Source organism: Tachyglossus aculeatus, chromosome 5 (genome assembly GCF_015852505.1).
Source record: "Tachyglossus aculeatus isolate mTacAcu1 chromosome 5, mTacAcu1.pri, whole genome shotgun sequence".
NCBI classification, from domain to species: domain Eukaryota; kingdom Metazoa; phylum Chordata; class Mammalia; order Monotremata; family Tachyglossidae; genus Tachyglossus; species Tachyglossus aculeatus.
In genome coordinates, this window is record NC_052070.1 from 60,622,735 (window position 1) to 60,649,148 (window position 26,414).

The following is a 26,414-nucleotide window of genomic DNA, read 5'->3' on the forward strand; positions in this document are numbered from 1 at the left end:
ACAGCAAGAGGCTGCTTGGCTCTTCTGACCTTGTTCAGATTGGAGTTGGGTCCTCGGTGGTTGTTTTAACCTCAGAGGTTTGCTTCAAACATTCCCTGAACATTCTAGTTTGTTTTTGTTTTTCCATACATTCAGCTCTTGATTAAACAGTGGCTGGTTTTACACTTTACAGATTTTCCCGGCCCCCATCATTTCTCCTCTTCTTTTTTCTTGCTTGGCTGTTGACTATTGTACTACACAGTAATGTCACAACCTGAAGGCGACCTGGGGACAAGAAGGAAAAATCTCACAGCTGTTGTCCAATCAATAACATTGCAATGCACTAAGTACTTTTTTTAATGGTATGTTTTAAGCACTTCCTCTGCGCCAGGCACTGTACTAAGCGTTGGGGTAGATACAAGAGTATCAGGTTGGACACAGTCTCTGTCCCACAAGGGGCTCACAGCTCAATCCCCATTTTACAGGTGAGATAACTGAGGCCCAGAAGAGTGAAGTGACTTGCCCAAGGCCACAGAGCAGACAAGTTGTAGAGCTGGGATTGGAATCTAAGTCCTCTGACTCCCAAGCCCTTGAGCTTTCCACTAGATCATGGTGCTTCTCTGCCTGTGTTATCCACCAGAAGATGTTTGCAAATTAAACATTAGTTCATATTGTTAACAGTAGTAAGTTTGATCAGTATGTAAAATCAAACTGGAAACACTGCTGTTTTTCTCAGTTGCTTTCCAAGACCCCATTAATAATAATAATAATAGTATTATTATGTTCCAGACACTGTACTAAGCACTGGTGTGGATCCAAGCAAATTAGGTTGGATCCAGTCCCTGTCACAGGTGGGACTTAGTCTCAATCCCTGTTTTACAGATGAGGCAACTGAGTCACAGAGAAACAAGGTCACACTGCAGACATGTGACGGAGCTGGGATTAGAACCGATGACCTTTTGACACCCTTGGCTGTGCTCTATCCACTACTCCATGCTGCTTCCCAAAATTCCCAGCCCCCAGAATGAAATAATTAGCAATCTTTCTTAGTTTATTGTTCATACATAGACAGCCTTCTCATATGGAGGGGGGAGGATCTGCTAGGTCAGTTTGATTAATTCTTTTGAAAACCTGTTCTGAGGGGGACACAATAAAGTGCTTAATAAATGCCATCATTATTATTATTATTATTACCAAAGTGGTTTTTTTTTTTTTGGTAGCTAACTGGCTAATCATAATGGACATGCCTGAATCACTTACCCTTCATGATGAGGAGCAGTTGACCCCATCTCCTGATGTGGAAGAAAACCTGGTGACAGGACTCACGTGGAATGAGGAAGAAGGCAGGACAGGTGAAGGCTCTAAAATGATTTGGTGATGTGTAAATTGAAAAGAAATGGAAATACTGTTGGGTTTTCTTCCTCTTAGCTGTACCTTATTTTAGCATCTCTTGCCCCTGCTAGACTGTGAGTTCCTTGAGGTGAAGACTCCCAAATGATTTGGTAATGTATGAACCGAAAAGGAATGGAAATGCTTTTGGATTCCTCTGGAATATGCCCCTCCTTCTGGGAAAACCAACAACTGACAAAGAGACCCTTCTTGGCCTTCCCATTTTAAAAAAAATGGTATTTAAGCACTTATTGTGTGACAGACAGTCTTAATCCCCATTTTGCAGATGAGGTAATTGAGGCACAGTGAAGTGACTTGCCCAAGGTCACACAGCAGACAAGTGGAGGAGCCTGAATCAGAACCAGGTTTTCTGACTTATTCCCATGACTACTATTTTTCCTCCTCAGAGTCCAAGATGAAAAGTGCTGCCCCCCCCCCCCTTTTTTTTTTCCTCAGCCAATGATGGCTTTATAGGGAGTCTGCTTGGGACATATTTGATGAAAACATCCACTTTTTTTTCCTCTCATCCCCAAAACTGCAAGAAGAGCTCATATTGTCCAGTGTCACAGATTTGGTAGGCAGAGAGACAATGGGCTTCATTAAGCCATCTCCTGAAGCAACTGACAGACAGGAAGGCTTGCCTGATGTCGACGTCTTATTCTTAGCCCTTGGGTTTTCCACTGTGTCTAACCAGTGATGTGGGGAGTGCATTGCCTCCTTCCATTCCCCCCACTCTGGCAAACTTGCTTTCCTGGGTATTTTGTGACAAGGAGGATGTGATTACACAGCAACAAGTCTTTTACAGTGTTGTCAGTGGGGAGGGGCAGCCCATTCTGATTCATCAGGAAGCAACTAGAACTTCCTGTCTTGAAGGGTCTTGCCTGGTTTCTCCAACTATGGCTTTAATTTCTGCCCACAGATGGACGTGAAGAAGAGCTTGAGGAGGAAACGGCCAGCAGGGTAGCCAATCCGAAGGAAGTTGCTGAAGGCACCGGGTTTGCCTTTCGCAGGTAGTTGAGCTAATACTGACCTCCGGCTGTCATTTCTTCCCTAGTCTTCATATGAGAGGACATAGATACACACACATCCATACGTAAATACGCAAAGGACAGCTATGCCCTAATGGATAGAGCATGGGCCTGGAATTCAGAAGGACCTGGGTTCTAATCCTGACCGTCACTTGTCTGCTGTGCAACCTAGGGCAGATCACTTCCTTGGGCCTCAGTTCCCTCAGCTGGAAAATGAGGATTAAGACTGTGACCCCCAGGAGGGACAGGGACTGTGTCCAACCTGATGATCTTCTATCTACCCCAGAGCTTGCAACAATGCTTGACTCATAGTAAGCACTTAACAAATACTATATTATTATAATTGTAGGAAGGGACTGGTAGGCCTTTTTGTGGTAAACAAAGCTCTTGAGTAGATCAGGCTCCTGAAGGGGGAATACATCAACTTAAGCGGTGCTGACAATTCTCCCACTTCGGTAGTTGGAGAAGCTGCATGGTGTAGTGGGTAGAGCATAGGCTTGGAAGCCAGAAGGTCATGAGTTCTAATCCCAGCTCCACCACTTGTCTGTTGTGTGACCTTGGGCAAGTCACTTTACTTTTCTGTGCTTCAGCTCCCTTATCTGTAAAATGGGGGTTGAGACTGAGCCCCATGTGGGATAGCGACTATGTCCAACCTGATTAGCTTGTATCCACCCCAGCGCTTAGTGCAGTGTCTGACACATAGTAAGTGCTTAACAAATGCCATTATTATTATTAGTCAGCAGCCAGTTTGCTAACTTTTCATTTGAAAAACTAGTAGACAAATCTTATTTAGGGCCTCTGTCATGTCAGCAGATTAATAAATGTGCTTACCGCCGCTGAAGCTGCCAAGCGGCAGCTAGAATTGAAACATGAGTCAGTCATCATTTACTTTAGGAAATCAATCAATGGAATTTGAGTGCTTACTGTGAGCAGAGCACTGTACTGAGCACTTATAAGCCAAAACTTTACCTCATTTAATGTTAGTGATGATATTTTCCCCTCTCAGGGTCACACCTGGAGAGTTTCCAGTACTCTACTGATCTCGACTATGGGAGGGAGAGTCAAGCAGAGGCATATCCATTGCATTTCTAGCTTGGGCAGTGGCTAGCAAGTGGAAGGCAATCTGTTACAAGTCAAAACTAACCTGTGCTGGGCAGCAGTGGCATGGGAGAGAGTCGAGGGTGGAGACTGAAGTTTACTGTGCAGGAGGAGGCAATGGAAAACTCCTTCCATATTTTGACCAAGAAAACTCTATAGATACACTAGCAGAACGATTGCAGATGGAGGTGAGAAGTTCAGAGAGAGACGTATCCATAGTGTCGCTGTGGGTCGGAGATGACTCCACAGTGTAAGACAAAACAAGTGATGATAAAAGACAATCAGATTTGGATACCATCCCTATCCCACGTAGGGAGAATGGAGATTTTTCTCCACAGTTTGCAAGTATGGAAATTGAGGTCCAGATAACTTATATGACTTGCCCAAGGCCACGCAGCAGGCCAGGGGCAGAGCTGGGACTAGAACTCAAGTCTCCTGACTCCTAGACCCAGACTCTTGTCTGAAAATATGGTTTAGGGACAGCTTGGTTATTGGCCTCGAGCAAGAGTCCAGAAGCTTCAGTGGGTTGTTTTAGTGTTTGTTAAGCTCTATGTGCTAAGTACTGTTCTAAACACTAAGGTAGATACAAGATAATGAGGTTGGATACAGACCTTGTCCCACATGAGGCTCATAGTCTAAGTAGGATTTAATCACCATTTTACAGATGAGGAAACTGAGGCATAGAGAAGCTAAGTGACTTGCCCAAGATCACACAGCAGACAAGTGGCAGAGCTGGAATTAGAAGCCAGGTTCATTCATTCATTCAATCATATTTATTGGGCGCTTACTGTGTGCAGAGCACTGTACTAACTGCTTGGGAAGTACAAATCAACAACGTATAGAGACTGTCCTTACCCAACAACGGGCTCACAGTCTAGAAAGGGGAGACAGACAAAAAAAAAACCAAGTAGGTGTCAATACCATCAGAATAAAAAGAATTATAGCTATGTACACATCATTAATAAAGTAAATATAGTAAATATGTACACATAAGAGTAGTAAATATATACGAGTGTTGTTGGGAGGGGAAAAGGGTAGGGCAGAGGGAGGGAAGGAGAGCAATGGGGAGAGGAGGGGGAGAGGAGAAAAGGGGCGGCTCAGTCAGGGAAGGTCTCCTGGAGGAGATGAGCTCTCAGTAGGGTTTTGAAGGGAGGAAGAGCTAGTTTGGCAGATGTGTGGAGGGAGGGCATTCCAGGCCAGAGGAAGGACGTGGGCCAGGGGTTGACGACGGGACAGGCGAGAACGAGGCACAGTGAGGAGGTTGCGAGAACGAGGCACAGTGAGGAGGTTGCGAGAACGAGGCACAGTGAGGAGGTTGCGAGAATGAGGCATAGTGAGGAGGTTGCGAGAACGAGGCACAGTGAGGAGGTTAGTGGCAGAGGAGCAGAGTGTACGGGCTGGGCTGTAGAAGGAGAGAAGAGAGGTGAGGTAGGAGGGGGCAAGGTGTTGGAGAGCCTTGAAGCCAAGAGTGAGGAGTTTTTGCTTGATTCCAAAGGAATCAACCTTCCCTGAAGGTTGAAAGTTGACTCCCTCCTCAAATCCCCTGTTCCTTCATTCCCATTTCTTACCCTTAATGACCTTGCCACACATTTCATCAATAAAATTGAACCCATCAGACATGATCACCCTAAGATCTCCCTTGCTCCTCTCCAGTCCCACCCTCCTCTTGCCCCTCTTCGGGATGACAGGCAACCACTGGAGATTTTTGAGGAGAGGAATGACATGCCCAGAGCGTTTCTGTACAAAGATAATCTGAGCAGCAGAGTGAAGTATAGACTGAAGCGAGGAGAGACAGGAGGATGAGAGATCAGAAAGGAGACTGATGCAGGTCCTCTGACTCTGAGGTCTGTGCTCTTTCCACTAGGCCAGGTTACTTCTCTCCCACACGCCCCTTCCCCACAGATCTGTCCTACTCCCCCACAGAAACCTCTGCTCTTTCTATCCCCTCCAATTTTCCAAAGTCATCTTGCCTCATTGGGTCTGCAAACCCAACCTACATTTTCTTGACATGTATATCCATGCCCTCAATGCCACCCTCTTCCCCAAACTCAATTTTCTCACTCCTCTGACCCTCCACCAATCTCATACTGCACCTGCAATCCTGGATCACCTCCACAGTTTGCTTCCTCCACTATTGTTCTTAAACTGCAGAGCACTGCTGGAGGAAATCCAGTCACCAGGCCGACCTCTGCCAACTCAAACTCATCCTCACCTGCTATAACTGCCCGCTCCTCCACCTGGAAACAATATTTCTCCACCCTTATTGACTCCTGTGCTCACTGCCCACACTGACTGTTTCAAACTTTTAACTCCCTCCTCAAATCCCCTGTTCCTTCATTCCCATTTCTTACCCTTAATGACCTTGCCACACATTTCATCAATAAAATTGAACCCATCAGACATGATCACCCTAAGATCTCCCTTGCTCCTCTCCAGTCCCACCCTCCTCTTGCCCCTCTTCAGGAGATCTCCTGCCTCCTCTCAAAATCCACTCCCTCCACCAGTGCCACTAACCTCATTCCTTCTTGCCTTATCAAAACACTTGCCCCTTTCCTTCTTCCCTCACTGACTGCCATCTTCAACTGCTCAGTTTCCAATGGTTTCTTCTCCACTACTTTCAAACATGCTTGTTTCTCCCTTATCCTAAAAAAAACCCTCCCTTAACCCCCAGCTCCCTCCAGTTATCACCTCATTTTCCATCTAAGCTCCTTGAATAGTCTCACCCACTGCCTCCACTTCCCTTTCTCCAGTTCTCTCCTTGACCCCCTCTAATCTGGCTCTGTCCCTTTCACAGAAACAACCCCCTCTAAACTCACCAGTGATCTTCTTTTAACCAAATCTAACAGCTTCTACTCCATCCTCATCCACCTTGGCCTCCCAGCTGCCTTGGACACTGTAGACCATCCCCTTATCCTGGAAACATCACCTAACCTTGGCTTCACTGACATTGTCCGCTTCTGGTTCCCCTCTTTTCTCTCTGGGTGCTGCTTCAGCCTCTTTTGCCAGGTCCTCTTCTGCCTCCTACCCTCTGCAGAGATCCTTCAAGATTCAGTTTTGGATCCTCTTCTACTCACTCCAGCCCTATAGCCTTTATATAATAATGATGGCATTTATTAAATGCTTACTATGTGCAAAGCTCTGGGGAGGTTACAAGGTGATCAGGTTGTCCCACGGGGGGATCATTTTCCCTGTTTATAATTTATTTTAATGTCTGTGTCTCCCCCATATACTAAGCTTAATAATAATAATAATTGTGGTATTTAAGTACTTGCTGTATGCCAGGTAATTCATTTATGTACATTAATATCTGTCTCCCACGCTAGACTGTAAATTCATTGTGGGCAGGGACTTTGTTTATTGTTACATATATACTCTCCCAAGTGCTTAGTACAGTGCTCTGCACAAGTAAGTGCTCAATAAATACAATTGAATGAATGTTCTAAGTATTAGGGTGGGGTAGATACAAGCAAATGGGGGTGGACACAGTGCCTGTCCCACATGAGGCTCACAGTCTTAATCCCCATTTTACAGATGATGTAACTGAAGCACAGAGAAGTGAAGTGACTTGCCCAAGGTGCCACAGCAGACCAGTGGCAGAGCCAGGATTAGAACCCATGACCTTCTGACTCCCAAGCCCATGCTCTATCCACTAGGGGTCATTAAAGGGATCATTGTCTATCCAATCTATTGTACTCTACCAAGTGCTTAGTACAGGGCTCCACACCCAATAAGCACCCAAATACCACTGACTGAATGGATCAATCAATGGTATTTGAGTGCTTAGTAAGTTCAGTGCAGTGTACTAAACACTTGGAAGAGTACACTACAACAGAATTAGCAGACACTTTCCCTACCCATGACAAATTTACAGTCTAGAAGGGGAGACAGCATTAAAATGAATAAATGTCATTTAGAATATATAATTTAAGGGTATGAATGAATAAATGAATGCTGAGATTCTTTGACAGTGGCAGTTGGGATCCCTGAAAAACCCTTTCTGGTTTGGCTCTCCAAGTCTTTCCTAGCCTTGAGCATCCAATGCACATCAACCTGCTAAAACTCAGAAAAAGTCTCTGGCAAGTGAAGCATGGACACGATGACCCTCTCAAAACCCCTACATCTGAGATGGTGTCTAAGCTGAACCCTCCTTCATAACAGGCAGGGCTCTCCAGCACCACAGAACCTAACCAGGATTACCATGGGATTTCTTGATGCCAGCCCAATTGCGGTGTTTTCTCCTTCATTTCCAGGGAAAGTCACGAGGAAAATGCCCAAGCTAATAAGCCAAAAAAAAAAATGTGCCTAAAAGACCGAGTCTGCACATTGCACTTGCGGAGGAACCTGAGCCAATTGGACAGGATGCATGACGAAAAAGAGCTTCTTATTCGGAAAACCCGGTGAGGCTTTTTCTCCCAGGCTGAATAATAATAATAATAATAATCTTGGTATTTAAGTGCTTACTATTTGCCAAGCACTGTACAAAGTACTGGAGTGGATACAAGATCATCAAGTCCCAACGTGGGGCTCACAAGCAAGAAGGATGACAGGTATTGAATCCCTATTTTCCAGATGAGGGAACGGAGAAGTTAAGTGACTTGCCCAAGGTCACACAGCAGGTACATGGTGGATCCAGGGTCAGACCTCAGGTCCCCTGATTCCCAGGCCTGTGCTCTTTCCATTAGGCCATGCTGCTTCACACTGCTTTTTTCAAGACAGGATACTGGGGGTGAGAGGAGGAAGTCCTTCTGCTTCTAGCCTGGGAATAATAAAGCGTTCCTTTACCTGCTCACAAACTACCCTCCCCTCTTTTTTCCTTACTACCCCTTCCCCCGCAACTAACCCACTTGACATGATTAATGCTCGGGGTTGCAGGGACTGCTGAACCAGGAAGCTGTGTGGGAATAAAGATGCCATCTCTTCGAAACCCCGAATTTCCCCTCCCCCAGGGAGGGAGTCCACTTTAGGATTTGGTAGGCACCAGAAGGGAGCCTATTTCCTTCCCCTTTCTGCCATTTATTTCCCCCTCCCTCCAACTCAGAAGAAACCTTGGAAAACATAGGTGTTAGGAAGCTTCCACTCTGCTTTCCAGGCTCAGGTTGCAACCCTCATGCCTGGGCATTGCAGGATCTGCCTGCTGCATTCAGCTTTTGCAGCAGGCAGAGGCCATCCCAGATGCTTTTGCCCGGTCCCGGACAGCCAATGGGGCTGCTCCAAAACTCTAATTGGCCCCATTAATAGTGGTTAGAGAGACACCGAGTGTTGGCTGGCACCTGGGAATCACACCTGGCACCCAGAAGTGATCTATAGCCATGATTTAGAAAGTCTAGAGAGGAGACCAATGCTCTGCTGGCCTGTGGGTGGGCCAAGTTGAACTAAATCTAATGCCACATTCCACTGATTCCCTCATCACCTGCAAACATAGTAATAATGTCTTGTCAAATGCCCTCTGGATGCAATGCACTATAAAAGTGCTTGAAAAAGTTCAATAGAAGCACAAGACAACAGTTCCTGCCCGCAAGGAGCTTACACTCTATTGGGTGCTCATCATGGAAGTGAGCCTAATGCACATAAACCAAAGAAGTCATTAAAAATGGATTTTGAAATCCATTGGAAGCGGAGCTGGGATAGTGCCCAAGTTGTTTGCTGAAAGAAACGTCCCCTAGAGCAGGCCGAACTCTGAGCCTGGAGGGCCTTAGAACAGACTGAATATCCCCAACGGCATCACCACAAGGCAGGAAGTCATAGAGTCCGGTGTGGGATTGAGTCACCAGAGAGGTTAAAAGTCAGGGAAAGGAAGCAGAGAGGGAGGAGAGGAAAAGGGAGGAGGGGGGGACTGGGAAGAGCCCTTGGAAATTTTCAAAAATGGTAGCTAGAGATTTCTAGTAAAGGAGATTTGTCTGCATTTCCCTAGCTCAGCTCTATCCTTCAGGTGTTTTATCCTGCTGTTGCCGCTGATGAAAATTTCCATCAAGAAGGACAGTCGAGAATGCTTTCCTGCTATTCAGGAGGGACTGAGGGACCCCTGCCCGGAATTCTATCTCCCCTCCCAGAAGAGGCAGGAAATGATCAGGTTGAACACCAACCCCGCATCCCACTTTCTGTTTCAGGGAGGAGCTGAACACCTGTCGCAAACGGATTGTGATGATAATCCAACAGCAAGAAACTGTGGAGGCAGAAATCCAGGCTGAGAAAGAGGCCAACAACACGTAGGTAGAGGAAACGCCCTGCTGCTTGGCTCCAGTTTCCCCGGTTGGCAGCCAGAGCAATGCCGTGAGAGATGCTTTGGTGCCTGTTTCCAGAATAGTTCTTTCTGCTGGAGACAGCCAACAGACTCATGGGGGTTGGGACCAGGTAACCATTGGGGCTGGGTTTGTTACTCAGCCTGAGACCATAGGACTGAAGATGAAACTAGCAGTGTGGCCTAGTGGAAAAAGCATGGGCTGAAAGTCAGAGGCCCTGGATTCTAATCCCAGCTCTGGCAATTGCTTGCTGTGTGACCTTATGTGAATCGCTTAACTCCTCTGTGCATCAGTTCTCCTGTTCTCCCTCCTACTTAAACTGTGGACTCCATGTGGGACAGGGACTGTGTCCAACTTAATCAACTTGTATTTATCCCAGAGCTTGGAACTGTTTGACACAGAGTAAGCACTCAACAAATACCATCTCAAAAAAACCCCCAAAACCTCCTATGGCTCTGCAGGGTGGGGTGACTTTCTGAGCTGGAGGGCCGTGCTGGGGAATTTCATTTGTTCAGTCATATTTATTGAACGCTTACTGTGTGCAGAGAACTGTACTATGCACTTGGAAGAATGTGATACAACAATAGACACATTCCCTACCCATGACTAGCTTACGACATGGTCTAGTGGATAGAGCATGGGCATGAGAGCCAGAAAGACCTGGGTTCTAATCCCGGATTCCCCATATGTCTGCTATGTGACCTTGGGCAAGTCATTCATTCATTCATTCAATCATATTTATTGAGCGCTAACTGTGTGCAGAGCACTGTACTAAATCACTTCACTTCGCTGTGCCTGTTACCACTCATGTAAAATGGGGATAAAAGTGTGAGCCCCATGTGGGACAGGGACTGCGTCCGACCCAATTCACTTCTACCCCAGCACTTAGAACAGTCTTTGGCACATAGTAAGTGCTTAACAAGTACCATAATTATTAGAGGACAAGCTTATAGTCTAGAGGGAACTGCTTCTTCAACAACCAGGAAGCTACAACTACTCTCCTTGCAGGTTGTCCTCACTCACCCTAGGAGCAAATGCCATCCTCACCCTGGCCACTTCCTCATTGGTAGAGTCTGTCTGGTAACTCTTTATTCATGGTGCAAAAATATTGTCCATCCACATGTGTTTAACGGTCCTAACTGATCAGGGGTGGGCTGCTGGTACTTTGTGTTTAGCATAGAAGGAGTTAAAAAGCTTTAGACAGAGAATCTGCAAATAAAGACTCTTTTGTCAGTTTACATATTTGTAATCTGACAGAACATCCCTCTAAACTGTAAGCTCCTTGTGAGTGGGGAACATGTCTACAAATTCTTCCAAATGCTTAGTACAGTGCAGAATGGTAAGTGCTCAATAAATACCATTGATTGATAGATTGTGGAAGGTCTCCTCCTTGGGTTAGCTATCTGCTAGGTAACTGCTGCAAATGGCAACTCCACCCCCCAACTCAGTTGCCCTTGAGGCCCTCTTGGGAACCCCCCCCCCCCGCCCCACCAGGATCGCAGCCAAGCCAGGAGGCCTTCCCTGACTAAGCACTCCTTTCCTCTTCTCTCACTCCCTTCTACATCACCCTCACTTGCTCCTTTTATTCATCCCTCCCGCCAGCCCCACAGCACCTATGTCCATTTCTGTAATGTAGTCTCCCCCTCTAGACTGTAAATTCGTTGTAGACAGGGAATGTGTCTGTTTATTGTTATATTGTACCCCACCAAGCACTTAGTAAAAGCAGAATAGAAAGAACATCAATTCTTTTGAAATGTGGTGTTGGAGAAGGCTTTTGTGATTACCAAGGACTGCCCGAAAATCAAAAAAATGGATTTTGGAGCAAATTAAACCAAGTGATCTTTGAAAGGCCAAATGACTAGACTTAGATTAGCATACTTTGGTCACCTAATCTGGAGAAGACACTAATGCTCGGCTTCAAGGCTGTCCATCACCTCGCCCCCTCCTACCTCACCTCCCTTCTCTCCTTCTACAGCCCAGCCCGAACCCTCCACTCCACTGCTGCTAACCTCCTCACTGTGCCTCGTTCTTGCCTGTCCCGCCGTCGACCCCCCCCGGCCCACATCCTTCCCCTGACCTGAAATGCCCTCCCTCCACACATCCACCAAGCTAGCTCTCTTCCTCTCTTCAAAGCTCTACTGAGAACTCACCTCCTCCAGGAGGCCTTCCCAGACTGAGCCCCCTCCTTCCTCTCCCCCTCCTCCCCCCTCACCTTACCTCCTTCCCCTCCCCACAGCACTTGTATATATTTGTACAGATTTATTACTGTACTTATTTTACTTGTTCATATTTACTATTCTATATATTTTGTTAATGATGTGCATATAGCTAGAATTCTATTTGTTCTGACGATTTTGACACCTGTCTACATGTTTTGTTGACTGTCTCCCCATTCTAGACTGTGAGCCTGTTGTTGGGTAGGGACCATCTCTATATGTTGCCGACTTGTACTTCCCAAACACTTAGTCCAGTGCTCTGCACACGGTAAGCGTTCAATAAATACAATTGAATAGATAAAGTCCAGGGAAAATGAGGAAGAGGCAGACCAGCAGCTAGATGGGTAGAGACCATAACAATGGTAACGGAAGAACTGTTAGAAAGTTTGCGGATTATGGCAGAAGACAGGACGTTCTGGAGAAAGTATATCTATGGGGTCACTATTAATCGGAAGCGACTCGACAGCACTTAAGAGCTTGGTAAAGTGCTCTGCACACAGTAAGTGCTCAATAAATACGATTGACTGGCGGGCTGGGCCTAGTAAAACCTGGATTGTTGTGCCTGTCAGACCTGTGGGTGTCACCAGCATTCCCAGAGCAGACAGTGAAGCAGAACCAGCTGGGAAGGGCTCGAGAAACATCGGTTTTGTCTGGCCAGGGTAATCCTCCCAACCACTGAGTTGGTGCTTAAAGGTAGATTTACTCCCTGTATATTTGAATCAGTAAGGGCATCTTCCTCTGGAAAATTCCTTTCTAAAAATACATCAAACGCGCATCTACACTGCCCTCTCAATTCAAAAGGGCACCAAGCACCGTTCTTGCATTTCAGTGAGCCGGCAGAGATACAGCTTTGAAATCAGTGGTGTTCGCAGTAATTCTTCTCTTTCACTTGGTTGTACTTTTTAAATTAGAACAGTTCACAAGGATGAAGGAAAAGCCGCCTATTTTTAGGCAGGGGAGTTGATTTGACAAGTGTAGCGCCAGCCTGAGGGAATCTCAGAATCAGCAGCTTCTTCCCTCCATTTTCTCCTCCAATAATACTGGTGGTCTTTGGTAACTTCTTACTACGTGCCAAGGACCGGACTAAGTGTCGGGGTGGATTCATGGTAATTGGATCAGACATAGTCCCTGTCCCACATAGAGCTCACAGCCCGAGAGCAAAGGAGAGCAGGCATTGAATCCTCTTTTGGCTGATGAGGAAACTGAGACACAGCAAAGTGAAGTAACTTGTCTAATGTCACACCCAGAGCTTCTCTGTGCTGCAATCAGATCCAGCCAGAGGGAAGAACAGCCTCGAGGCAGCATTTTAAGCATGTCGCTTAAGAAGAGAATGGCTTTTTAGGCAACATGTTCAAAATATGTTGTATTAAAATGGATCAGAAGCATCCTAAGAAGCCCTGTCTGTCTTAAGGACCCATCGCTGTTTCCTTTCTCACAAGATTCACTCATTCAATTGTATTTATTGAGCACTTATTGTGTGCAAAGCCCTGTAGTAATAATACTAATTATGATATTTAAGTGCTTAACTATGTACCAGGCATTGTACTAAGTGCTGGGGTGGTTACAAGCAGATCGGGTTGGACACAGCCCCTGTCCCACGTGGGGCTCAATCCCTATTTTACAGATGAGGTCACTGAGGCCCAGAAAATGAAGTGACTTTCCCAAGGTCGGGATAAGAACCCATTCATTCATTCATTCAATCGTATTTATTGAGCGCTTACTGTGTGCAGAGCACTGTACTAAGCGCTTGGGAAGTCCAAGTTGGCAACTTATAGAGACTGTCCCTACCCAACAGTGGGCTCACAGTCTAGAAGGGGGAGACAGAGAATAACACAAAACATATTAACAAAATAAAATAAATAGAATAAATATGTACAAATAAAATAGAGTAATAAATCCGTACAAACATATATACATATACACAGGTGCTGTGGGGAGGCGAAGGAGGTAAGGCGGGGGGGATGGGGAGGGGGAGCACTGCACTAAGCGCTGGGGTAATAATAATAATAATAATGATGATGGCATTTATTAAATGCTTACTATGTGCAAAGCACTGTTCTAAGCACTGGGGAGGTTACAAGGTGAGCAGGTTGTCCCACGGGGGGCTCACAGTCTTAATTCCCATTTTCCAGATGAGTCACTGAGGCCCAGAGAAGTGAAGTGACTTGCCCAAAGTCACACAGCTGACAATTGGCAGAGCCGGAATTTGACTCCAAAAGCCCGGGCTCTTTTCCACTGAGCCACGCCGCTTCTCTAGATACAAGATGATCTGGTTAGATACAGTTCGTGTCCCACATGGGAAGGAGGAGAGGGGTTTTATCCCCCTTCTAGGCTGTGAGCCCACTGTTGGGTAGGGACCGTCTCTAGATGTTGCCAACTTGTACTGCCCAAGCGCTTAGTACAGTGTTCTGCACACAGTAAGTGCTCAATAAATATGATTGATTGATTAATTGATCCCTGGTTTTCAGATCAGAAAACAGGTCCAGAAAAGTTAAGGGAACTGCTCAAGATCACACAGACAGCGGATGGAAGGGCATGACCTTCTGACTCCCGAGCCCGTCCTCTATCCACTAGGCCATGCTGACTCTCTCTATACTAAGCACTTCTACTAAGATTCTAACACACTCATGATTTCCCCTTTACCCTTTCTTTACTCCCCTCCAGTGCGACTGTGTTCCGCTTACAGGCCACTCTTCGGCGCCTGGGCACCGAATTGAGGAATGAGAAGGACCTGGAATTGGAAACAGCGAGGCTGCTGAAGGAGCATGAGTAAGTTTGGGAGTGGGAGAGATGGGCGGGAGGCTGGGGGAGGAGGAGGTTTCACATTCCTGAATGATTTTTCTAATAATAGTCATAATGACTGTGCCATTTATTAATTTCGTTCATTCAGTCGAATTTATTGAGTGCTTACTCTGTAAAGTATTAAGCCCTTACTATGTGCCAGGTGCTATATTAAGCGCTGAGATCAAGACAAGCAAATCGGGTTGGACACAGTCTCTGTCCCAGGTAGGACTCACACTCTCAATCCCCATTTTACAGATGAGGTAACTGAGGCAAAGAGAAGTGAAGTGACTTGCCCAAGGTCTCGCAGCAGGCAACTGATGGAGCTGGGATTAGAACCCATGACCTTCTGACTCACAGGCCCGTGCTCTATTAACTACGCCATGAGGCATCCCAAAACTGTGTTTCTATTTGGTGCTTTAATTACCCAAATGCCTTACACTAGTTACTTCTTGCAACACCCCTGTGAGGTAGGGTTCAGGTATTATTTTCCCCAGTTTACAGCTGGGGAAACTGAGGTACAGGGAGATTAAGTGGCTGGCAACATGAGGCCACCGGCCATGACCCCCAGATGGGACAGGGCATAAGTAAAAAGTTTGCAAATGCCTTGCCCTGGGGATTTAAACTGATTTGAGACTCAAAGGGACAAACGCAGTCATTTTGGGGTTGTGTTTTCAGCCATTTCTCCTGGATTGACCTCTTGAAGACTTTTAAATCATCTTTCCCTTCTCACTGTTTCATCTGCAGGCTGTTTCTAATGGGCTGAGAAGGAGCGCTTCTCCCTAACCCTTTGGAAAGGCTGTGAAAAAATTCCAAAAATCTTTTACTGTGCAGACCCTTCAAAATAGCAATGATGGTTTGGGCGATATTTTAATGTTTTAGTGAGAGAGTGGTGGGTTCTGGAGAAAAAAACAACCAGATGGTGAGAATCCAGAGGGCTTTCTGTTTCATGTCCCAGAATATCCAGCTAATAAAACTGTAGGATAAATTTAGGACAAAAAGTGCTTTCTAGACCAACACCCCTTCAAAGGAGCTATTGATTTTCTTCACTATTAGCCCATGTCTTCCTGAAGCAAGCACGTTCAATCACTGCCCCACTCCAAATAAGCACTCTACAAGCGGTTTAGACTGTGAGCTCACTGTGAGCAGGGAATGTCTGTTTATTATTTATAATAAACTGTACTCTCCCAAGCACTTAGTACAGTGCTCTGCGCACAGCGAGCTCTCAATGAATATAATTGAGTGAATGAAAGTGGTCAATGGGTCCTTCAGGAACTTAAACCTTCATGTACACTTCACAGTGTACTGCAAACCTGCCCACCCACTCACTCATGGTACCCCAGGCCTCCCAGGAGCGCGACTGGCAGGGGCGAGGGACTGAGAGTGGCACTGCGCAAATCACTAGCACTCGAATCAGTTCCTCCTCACAAGTCCTGCAAAAGGCATCTGTCATTCCCAGTGAGCAATTCCATCACCACCACTCCAACGTTGATCCAGTGTTTTTCGACATGACTCTATGATATGATTAAACCACATGCTCAGGGAATAGGCTGGTGATCTCAGTATGGATCATGCCTCTTAGAGGCCTCCCTGATTAAGTCCTCATTTCCCCTAATCCCTCTCCCTTCTGCATCACCTTTGCACTTGGACCAGTACCCCCTTAACACTTGATTTCCATGCCACTCTCACCCCTACAGCACTTAGGTCTACATCCTTATACTCTGCCGTCTCCCCATGTGTCATTTATTTGAATGTTTGTCTCCCCCTTTAGACTTTTGGGTAAGGATCATTATCTACCAGGTCTACTGTATTGTACTCTTCTAAGTACTTAGCACAGTGCTTGACCCACACTATCGATTTTTATTGATTGATTGACTGCTCCTCAGGGGCTGATGTGTGCATGCACCCTAGACCTGCGTTCCAAGAGCTGTGACAGCAGCCCAACTTCAAGGCTGGAACCGTTATTGACCATTTTTCCCTTTCCCAACCCACCCTCCTGCTTCGTAGCTCTGGCCTATGCCACCTAGAAGCTCCCAAAATGGTTGTCATTAACTCAGTCATATTTATTGAGCACTAACTGGATGCAGAACACTGCACTGAGCACTTAGGAGAGTACAGTACAACAATAAATAGACATATTCCCTGCCCACAACAAGCTTAAAGTCTAGAGGTGGGGAAACAGACATCTGTAAATAAATTACAGATCCTGTACATAAGAGCTGAAGGGCTGGGAGGGGGGAAGAAAAAAGGGAGCAAGTCAGATGCAGAAGGGTGTGGGAGAAAAGTAAGGGAGGGCTCAGTCAGGGAAGACCTCTTGAGGAAATGTGCCTTCAGTAAGGCTTTGAAGTTGGGGAGAGTAATTGTCTGTTGAATATGAGGAAGGAAGGCAGTCTAAGCCAGAGGCAAGTCATGGGCGAGAGGTTGGTGGCAAGATAGACAAGACTGAAGTACCATGAGGAGGTGAGCATTAGAGGAGCGAAATGTTTGGGCTGGGTTGTAGTAGGAGAGTAGTGAGGTGAGGTGGGTTGGGGGTAAGGCAGCCTTCTCTTCACTGTCCCTCGCTTTGTCCCTTCAGAGGTCATCTGGGTCTCAGCAGGACAGAATCCAATCTTTAAGAACAAGTTTAATGGCTCTTTTCGTGTGGGCCGGGATAGGCGAGTCAGCAGAATTCCTCATCAGGTTGATTCCTGCATCATTAATATTGTGTGCTTTTAATTATCACTGAATTATTCATTCAGCCGATAAATGGAAACACATTTACCGCCTGTGGAGAAGGCAGTGCTAGAATGTTGCGGGTCACGGTTGAGGTCCAGGCATCAAAGCTGCCTCTTGAGGCAGATGGGTAGCTTTTAGCCCACATGCCGCAGCACGCTCTGTTTTCTACTGGGTTTTTGATGCTTTCGCTCTTTCCATGAGAGCCTCCCCCAACCTAAATATAAAACAACTTTAAATATTGTTAAATTCAGATAGCCTGAAAGCAATCAAACGTTGCAGCTCCAGAACGGTCCAAAGAACTCAGATTTTTCATGTGTTCTTGAGCGTTCTCATTTGTTAAATTGGAGTAGGGATGGTGTTCACTGAGCCTCCTGGGGCCAATTTGTTGTAGTAAGTGCTTGTAACAGAATAGTCCTGTTCCTGTGACAAAGGTATCACTGATGCATTGACCCAAGCTAAAGGTTGATTAGCCAAGCCCCAATGGCCCCAAGCCACCATACAGCTCCTGTACTTGGAGATTGGTGATTTTACTGGCCTTGGAAAATCACTAGGGAATCAATATTAGGACAATCAGTCAATCAGTGGTATTTTTTGAGCACTTACTGTGGGCAGGGCATCATCTGAGAACTATTATTATAGTTGATAGAATAATAATAATTGTGGTAAAATTGGGCTGGACACAGTCCTTGTCCCATATGGGGCTCATGGTATTAATCCCAATTTTAAAGATGAGGTAACTGAGGTGCAGAGAAGTGAAGAGACTTGCCTAAAGTCACACAACAGACAAATGGCAGAGCGAAGATTAACGCCCAGGTCCTTCTGACTTCCAAGCCTGCTAGGCCAAGCTGCTTTTCTGTCCTCACCAAGGCCAAACAAACCAATATGGAAATAACAAAACTTTTCTGAAATATTTTGTCTAGGGCATCCAGTTTTGCCATGGAAGAATGGCAGTAGGCAACTGTGGCCACCAATTTATTCTTTGCCAGAATGTTTGCTGTCTTGTAAACATCATCTAATCATCTAAACTCATGTAAGCGTGAGTATAGGAGTAGTAATAGTACTTATTGAGCCCCTACATACTGCACTGCACTGTACTAAGCACATCAGCTGTCCAAGACACAGTCCCTGCCCACAAGCAACTTCCACTCTAGCAAGTGAGGTGAAGAGATCCGAAAGCGAATGCTTTTTCCAGGTTAATGATGAGGACTCTATTTGCAAGGTACAATATGTGGCATGTTGCCATTGAAGAAGGAAGATTGGCAAGTCTTCGCCAAACTCTTGAAAAAGAAGAGGAGGAGTTAGAGAGACAGCGCATTGAACAGGCAGCAGAGAGACTTTGGAAGGAGAAAGCAGCATTTTCAAAGGCAAAGCGAAAGGAACAGATCAGGAAGAAGTAAGTATCACAAACTTGTGACGGGCCTCCCTTTGAGCACTGCCCATTTTCTCCGACGGTGAGGTTGTGAAAGCCTGAATTATCACCACTGAAGATGGAAGAAAATCTGGCCCAAGAAATGCCACAATCACCCCCCTCAACCTTCAGTTAGGTAAGTTGGTTTACCGGGCTTAAAGCCTGTGACCTATGACACAAACATTCATAAAGAAGGACTGAAGTTAGAAATATATGGTATGTTGGCATTCTTTGGATGCAGGATCATATGATAGCTTCAGATTTCAGTTCTCATGCTTACTGTAGAAGTAAAGGGATTTATTGAGCACCTACTTTGTGCAAGCACTAGACTACAGGCTTGGGAAAGTACGATGGAAACTCAAGATGTTCCTTGCCCAGAAGGAGCTTATTTTGTAATTGGTGTCAACAGAAATGGGTTAAGTAGTACCTAATGCTACTCATCTCACATTCCTTTTGAATTATTCAGGTGACTTGAAATACTGATTCCCTGTATTTTATGAATCATTCAAAAATCTCATTCGACTAATATCGAACAATATTTCTGATCGGCGACAAAGCGCACCAGTTTTTATAAGTTTTGGCAGCTAGGGTTTGTATCACTGGAAACAAGAGACTGTTCTGTAATTTTGCTGAAGTGTTATTTATTTGAGGCAGAATATTTTACTATTTTAAAAAACAGTAATAAACAAAATTCCTTCACTTTCTTGTTCACTAGCTCCTCTTCCACCTCATCTTCCTGAAGCGTTCCCAGTACGTACCTCCCACTCCCCAAAAACCTCCAGTCGACACCCACCTCCTAGTTTGTCAAGCGAAAACTTCTTATCATTGGCTTCAAGGCTGTCCACCAACTCTCCTCTCCAACTTCTCCCCAGCTTGCAATCTTCATCCTTTTTCATGATCAGCTCCTATCTGTACCTCACTTTTGACTCTCCTTCCTCCAACCCTTGGCTAATCCTGTCTAGAACTCTCTCCTCCCCTCCCCGAATCTATCACCTCTCTTCAGTGCCCTCTGAAAATCTTCTCTCCTCCAAGACATCTTTCCCAATTAATTCACAACACCCTCCTTGTGTCAATCCAACATCTCCCCCCGCTTAACATTTATGTAATTTAATCCTACCCACAACACTTATGTGCATATGTGTATTTATTTGCAGATTTAATTATTTTGTCAGCTATTTCATCCTGACACATTTGTGCTATTCCTCATTTTAACTTTGTTCTTCCACTTGCTCCCACTGTATGGAAATAACTTCTGCCACTCTATCACTGCCGTCAGAGGGCACGGAGCCTGTATTTTGCTTGTGTTGTACTTTCCCTACCATTTAGTCAAGTACTCGATTGAAATAGAAAATGGAAATTTCTGTATCTATTTCCCTGTAAGCTTGTTAGGGACAGGGCATTCTGCTAATTCTGGTGTATTGTGCTCTCCCAAGCACTTAGTATGGTGCTCTGCACATAGAAAGAGCTCAATAAATACCGTCGATTGATATTTTTCATTTAAACAAACTCAGGTATCATTGCTTCACCCTGCAGGTCAGGGGCTTTTTCGTGAATGTGTTACATACTTACTTCTCCAAACTTCCCTTTCTGTGTTTCCGGAATCTGTCTCCTGGCTTCTCCTTTGCAGGAAAGAGGCGGAAGCCCAGGCGGACTATGAGCTCCAACATCGCAAAATTATACAAGATGCTCAGCTGAATCACAAGAAAGCAGTGCAGTTTCTAAGAGCCACAATGGCGAGGTACTCATGAAGTGTTCTGCCCTGCAACATTTCTTTCCTTTGCTTTAGCACCTAGGGGACACTTGCCATCTGTAGGGAATGTGCCCACCAACTCTGTTATATTGTTGTACTCTCCCAAGCATTTGGTTCAGTGCTCTGTAAGTACTTAATAAATACCACCAGTGGATTGATTGAGATATCGGTTTGTTAACAGAAAAATCTGATTTTTCTAAATGATGAATTTGGACTATGTCCAAATACGCAGTCTTCCTTCTCTTCACGCCGCTGCCCTGATCGTCTTTGTGCAGAAATGCTCTGGGCATTTACTCCCCTCCTCAAAAATCTCCAGTGGCTACCAATCAACCCACGCATCAGGCAAAAACTCCTCACCCTTGACTTCAAGGCTGTCCATCACTCGCCCCCTCCTACCTCACCTCCCTTCTCTCCTTCTACAGCCCACCCCACACCCTCTGCTCCTCTGCTGCTAACCTCCTCACTGTGCCTCATTCTCGCCTGTCCTGCCATCGACCCCCGACCCACGTCCTCCCCCTTGCCTGGAATGCCTTCCCTCCACACATCCACCAAGCTAGCTCTCTTCCTCCCTTCAAAGTCCTACTGAGAGCTCACCTCCTCCAGGAGGCCTTCCCAGACTGAGCGCCCTCCTTCCTTTCCCCCTACTCCCCCTCCCCATCCCCCCCGCCTTACCTCCTTCCCCTCCCCACAGCACCTGTATATATGTATATATGTTTGTACATATTTATTACTCTATTTATTTTACTTGTACATATTTATTCTATTTTATTTGGTTTATATATTTTGTTTTGTTGTCTGTCTCTCCCTTCTAGACTGTGAGCCCGCTGTTGGGTAGGGACCGTCTCTATATGTTACCAACTTGTACTTCCCAAGCGCTTAGTACAGTGCTCTGCACACAGTAAGCGCTCAATAAATACAATTGAATGAATGAATGAATTTTAAATATGTGTGTTTCTTTCATATTTGAAGAAAACAGTTATATTCACCTGAGGGTGTGTGTGTGTGTCTGTCTTTCTATCTGTCTGTTCTTAATATTTGAAGAAGATGGTGATGTTCTTTGGCGGGCGCTTTGGTGTGAATGAAAAAGCCAATGTGGGACCCACAGCCACAAGCACATCATATGCACCCAAAGACTGTCCTCTTACTGTTTTCAATGGTATTTACTGATCACTTACTATGTGCGGAGCCCTTTAACAAGCCCTTGGGAAAGTACAACACAACAGAGTTGATAGAGACATTCTCTGCCCACATTGAGCTTGCAGTCTAGAGGACTTTCTGTCATGCCATCTGTCAGTCTATTCTGTCATGCTTTTTCACCCCGGGACTCCAAATTGAAAATGAGTTAAAAAAACACTTGCCAATTCTGTAATATTCCCCACAAGTACATGTATTGATTTTTCCCAAGGGATGCGTCTAGAGCGTAATTGGACAAATGTTCTTGGGTAAGTGGGGACTCAGCGCAGCAGTATTGTTTTGTTTTGTTTTTTTAATTCTTTTTTTTATTATTAATTTTCATTCCTTTTTTACTCTTTTAAAGCCAAACCTTTCTTAAAGTGATCCACGACTTAAATACCTCTTTCTTCCTACAGAATTCGAAAGAAAGAAAAAAAGGAAGAACTGAAATCCCGGGAGCACATGAAAAAGCGGATGGAAGCTGTGCTGACGCTGAAAAAAAACCTCACCGCAAACCAGGTACAAATCTGCAAATAAGCCCCAGTGCCTTTCCTCAAGATTTCTCGTTATGAGGAGCCCCACTCCACATCTGGCCACTTCTTCCCAGTGATGTGGGCTGAGGGATTTCAGTCATTGGCATTGTTGGCCAACTGATGCCAGTCAAACCCACCCATGTTTGGCCTTAATTGCCTCATAATAACAGGAAATGACTTGGGGAAGGGGGCGTCTCATATGCTCTGACCTGCTATGCCCTGCTATGCCCTGCCCATTTTCTCTATAAGACTCCTCCTGTACCCCCCAGTTGTTCTAGAACCCCACGAGGGGAGGGATGATGAATGAAAACTGGTTCCTGATGGTAAGTGAGGGAGGAATCTGTCTCGGGGAGTGCTGTCAGAGGGGTCTATCACAGCTGAAAATTTGAAAGCATCCAGCTTCACTCTGCCCAAATCAGAAGCTTCACCTGAGTCAACAGGGACCTGAGAGGGGAACGAAGAAAGAAGAGAGGGCTTCAGAGGCCCCTAGAGAAACACTCTAGTTTCAGGGATTTGGGCAGACTTCTCTATAATATCAATACATTATTCTTCATGCCCAGGGTCACTCCTGGAAGTTGTTAATAATTGTCGTACTTGTTAAGCACTTACTATGTGCCAAGAATGTTCTAAGCTCTGGGGTGGACAGAAGATAATCCGGTCTCACATGGGGCTCAGAGGCTAAGTAGGAGAGAGAACAGGTATTGAATCCCCATTTTGCAGATGAGGGAACTGAGGTCCAGAGAAGTGAAGTGGCTACCCCAAGGTCACTCAGCAGGCAAGTGGTGGAGCCAAGATTAAATCCCAGGTTTGCCAACTCCCAACCCGTGCCCTTTCCGCTAAGTCATGCTGCTTTCATTAACGTAATATTACTTTGAGTAATAATGTCTTTGGAAAGACAGGGGGTACCACATTTTTCTCTAGCTTAGAGTGGCCAAATGTCTAATGTCGGCCCTGGGTTGTGGTCTTGCAGTAAGGCAAACTAACTCACAGTGTGTCCAGTGCCTTGCACATGGCCACAGCCATCTCTTCTGACCCGGCAGAGCACCATATCGAAACGGGCTCGCATCATCGGACAATTGACGGAAGCCTCGGTGGGCTAAGGGTCCAACTGGTCTGGACAGTCTCACCAGACCAGAGAAGCCAGTAGTGTGGCCTAGTGGATAGAGCACAGGCCTGGAAGTCAGAAGGACCTGGGTTCTAATCCCGGCTCTGCCGCTTGCCTGCTGTGTGACCTTGGGCAACTCACTTCACTTCTCTGTGCCTGTTGCCTCATCTGGAAAATGGGGAATAAATCCTACTCCCTCCTACTTAAACTGTGAACCCCATGTGGCATAGGAACTGTGCCAATTTGATTATTGTGTACCACCATCATCAGTTGTATTTGAGTGCTTAATGTGTGCAAAGCACTGTACTAAGCACTTTGGAGAGTACAATATAACAGAGTATAGAATATAGCTTACAGCTTAGAGGGGAGATGGACGTTAATATAAATAATTTGTAATATATAGTTTATAGATATGGATATAAGTGCAGTGCAGTTGAGGATGGGGTGCATATTCTCGCCTGTCCCGCCATTGACCCCCGGCCCACGTCCTTCCCCTGGCCTGGAATGCCCTCCCTCCACACATCTGCCAAGCTAGCTCTCTTCCTCCCTTCAAAGCCCTACTGAGAGCTCACCTCCTCCAAGAGGCCTTCCCAGACTGAGCCCCCTTTTTCCTCTCCTCCTCCCCATCCCACCAACCCTACTTCCTTCCCCTCCCTACAGCACCTATATATATGTTTGTACAGATTTATCACACTATTTATTTTACTTGTACATGTTACTATTCTATTTATTTTGTTAATGATGTACATTTACCTTTGATTCTGTTTGTTCTGATGACTTGACACCTGTCCACATGTTTTGTTTTGTTGTCTGTCTCCCCCTTCTAGACAGTAAGCCTGCTGTTGGGTAGGGACCATCTCTATATGTTGCCAACTTGTACTTCCCAAGCGCTTAGTACAGTGCTCTGCACACAGTAAGCGCTCAATAAATACGTTTGAATGAATAATAACAATAGTGGAATTTGCTAAGTGCTTATTACTCAAGATAGACACAATCCCTGTCCCGCTAACATCTGAGTAGGAGAAGAGGTAATGAATCCCCATTTTACAGATGAGGAATCTGAGACACAGAGAAGTTAAGGGACTTGCCCAGGGTCACAGAGCAGATAAGTGGCAGAGCTAAGATTAGAATCTAGGTCTTCTGACTCCCAGGCTCCAGTTCTTTCCAAAGGGTCACATTGGGTCAATAGCAACCAATCAATCAGTAATATTTATTGAGAGCTCACCGTGTGCCGAGAGTGCCTGACACACGATAAACACTTAAATGCAATAAGAATAATGACAGTAGGGATTATTGGGGACTCTGGTTTTCACTTCAGAGTCATAATCTATCTGTGAATTCAGAGGAAGGAATATCATCATCATCATCTTTATCATCACCCACACCAGCATTTTTTGAGTGTCTCCTGTGTGCAGGGCACTGAATTTACCATTTGGGAAAGTCATGATAAGATAATCAATTGTATTGAAAACTTACTATGTATAGAGCACTTTGCTAAGTGCTTGGGTGAGTACGACAGAATTAAGACACTTTCCCTGCCCATAATGAGCTTACAGTTTAAAAGGGGAGCTTAAGATGGTCTTACTATTGTGAAAATCCGTATATATCTGCTGCATTTTGCAACCTGGATTTAGTAACTTCCCTTGCCTGGTGTGCACTAAAGATGACGAAACTCTGATTTTCTTTGTCCTCAAGGAAATCCTCCGATTGCTTCAGGCACGAGAGAAAGCCAGAGCACAAGAAGTCAAACAGCAGGAGCAGAATTTGAAGGAAGCTATACTAGCGCAAGGTGGAGATGTTACCAAGCACCTTTTCCATCACAAGCGGCTTGTGGAACTGGAAAAACAGAAACAGTAAGGCAGTGGGGAGAAAGGAAAAGTTGGCAACTTTTTTTGTTTTTGTCAAGTTTTTGTTTTGTTTTTGTTTTTGACAGTTTTTGTTTTGTCAAGGCAGCTTTGGGTTGGGGGAGCCAATGGCATTCGCCATCTGGAGTGGAGGAAATACCTAGTCTGGTTATCCCCACGGGTCAGATTCACCAGAACATCACCATCCCTGTCCTCAATTCCATCTGCTCAGAGTCTTCCCAAACCATTAGCAGCATGGCTCAGTGGAAAGAGCATGGGCTCGGGAGTCAGAGGTCATGGGTTCTAATCCCGCTCCGCCACTTGTCAGCTGTGTGACTTTGGGCAAGTCACTGCACTTCTCTGTGCCTCAGTTACCTCATCTGTAAAATGGGGATTAAGTCTGTGAGCCCCATGTGGGACAACCTGATTACCTTGTATCCTCCCCAGCTTAGAACAGTGCTTGGCACACAGTAAGTGCTTAACAAATGCCATCATTGTTATTATTATTATTGCAGGGCAGTGCTCAGTGGGGCAGCCTGGTATAGTGGATAGAGCATAGGCTTGGAAGTCAGAAGATCCTGGGTTCTAATCATGGCTCTGCCACTTGTCTGCTATGTGACCTTGGGCAAGTCACTTCACTTCTGGGCCTCAGTTACCTCATCTGTAAAAAGGGGATTGAGACTGTGAGCCCCACATGGGACAGGGACCATGTCCAACCTTATGTGCTTGTATCCACCCCACTGCTTAGTATACTGATTGGCACATAGTAAATGCTGAATAAGTACCATAATTATTAAGTGCTGCCCTCTCTCAAGTGTCCCATTGATTTGTCACATCTTCAAGGGCAAGGAATGTGTGTGTGTGTGTGTGTGTGCGCGCATACATGTGCATGTGTGTATGGGTGCTCACACATGCCTACAGCCTGCCCAGGGCAAAACTTGAAAGTGGCAGGTTGAAAAGTATCCACAGATCCAACCTGTTTCTTAACAGGCTAAAGTGACCCAATTTATTAGCAATCAGGGCAACCTAGTCTAAAAACAAGAGCACAGGATTGGGAGTCAGAAGACCCCAGGTTTTTGTTTTGTTTGCTTTTTTGTTTTTTTAGGTTTTTAAGTGTTTACTATGTGCCAGACACTGTAGTAAGTGCTGGGGCAGA

General features: G+C 45.5%; 1 protein-coding gene across 1 annotated transcript in view; it reads left to right on the top strand.

The window, feature by feature from the left end:
- Window positions 1-1,205: 1,205 nt before the first annotated feature.
- Window positions 1,206-26,414, top strand: part of CFAP74 (cilia and flagella associated protein 74) — a 120,326-nt gene continuing 95,117 nt past the window's right edge. Inside the window, exons 1-9 of the mRNA XM_038746643.1 lie at window positions 1,206-1,331; window positions 2,288-2,378; window positions 7,745-7,891; window positions 9,602-9,700; window positions 14,614-14,718; window positions 18,665-18,838; window positions 20,481-20,591; window positions 22,193-22,295; window positions 25,110-25,267. Of these exons, the coding sequence (XP_038602571.1) occupies window positions 1,217-1,331; window positions 2,288-2,378; window positions 7,745-7,891; window positions 9,602-9,700; window positions 14,614-14,718; window positions 18,665-18,838; window positions 20,481-20,591; window positions 22,193-22,295; window positions 25,110-25,267 (1,103 nt within the window). The 5' untranslated portion in view covers window positions 1,206-1,216. The remainder of the gene's footprint in view (window positions 1,332-2,287; window positions 2,379-7,744; window positions 7,892-9,601; window positions 9,701-14,613; window positions 14,719-18,664; window positions 18,839-20,480; window positions 20,592-22,192; window positions 22,296-25,109; window positions 25,268-26,414) is intronic.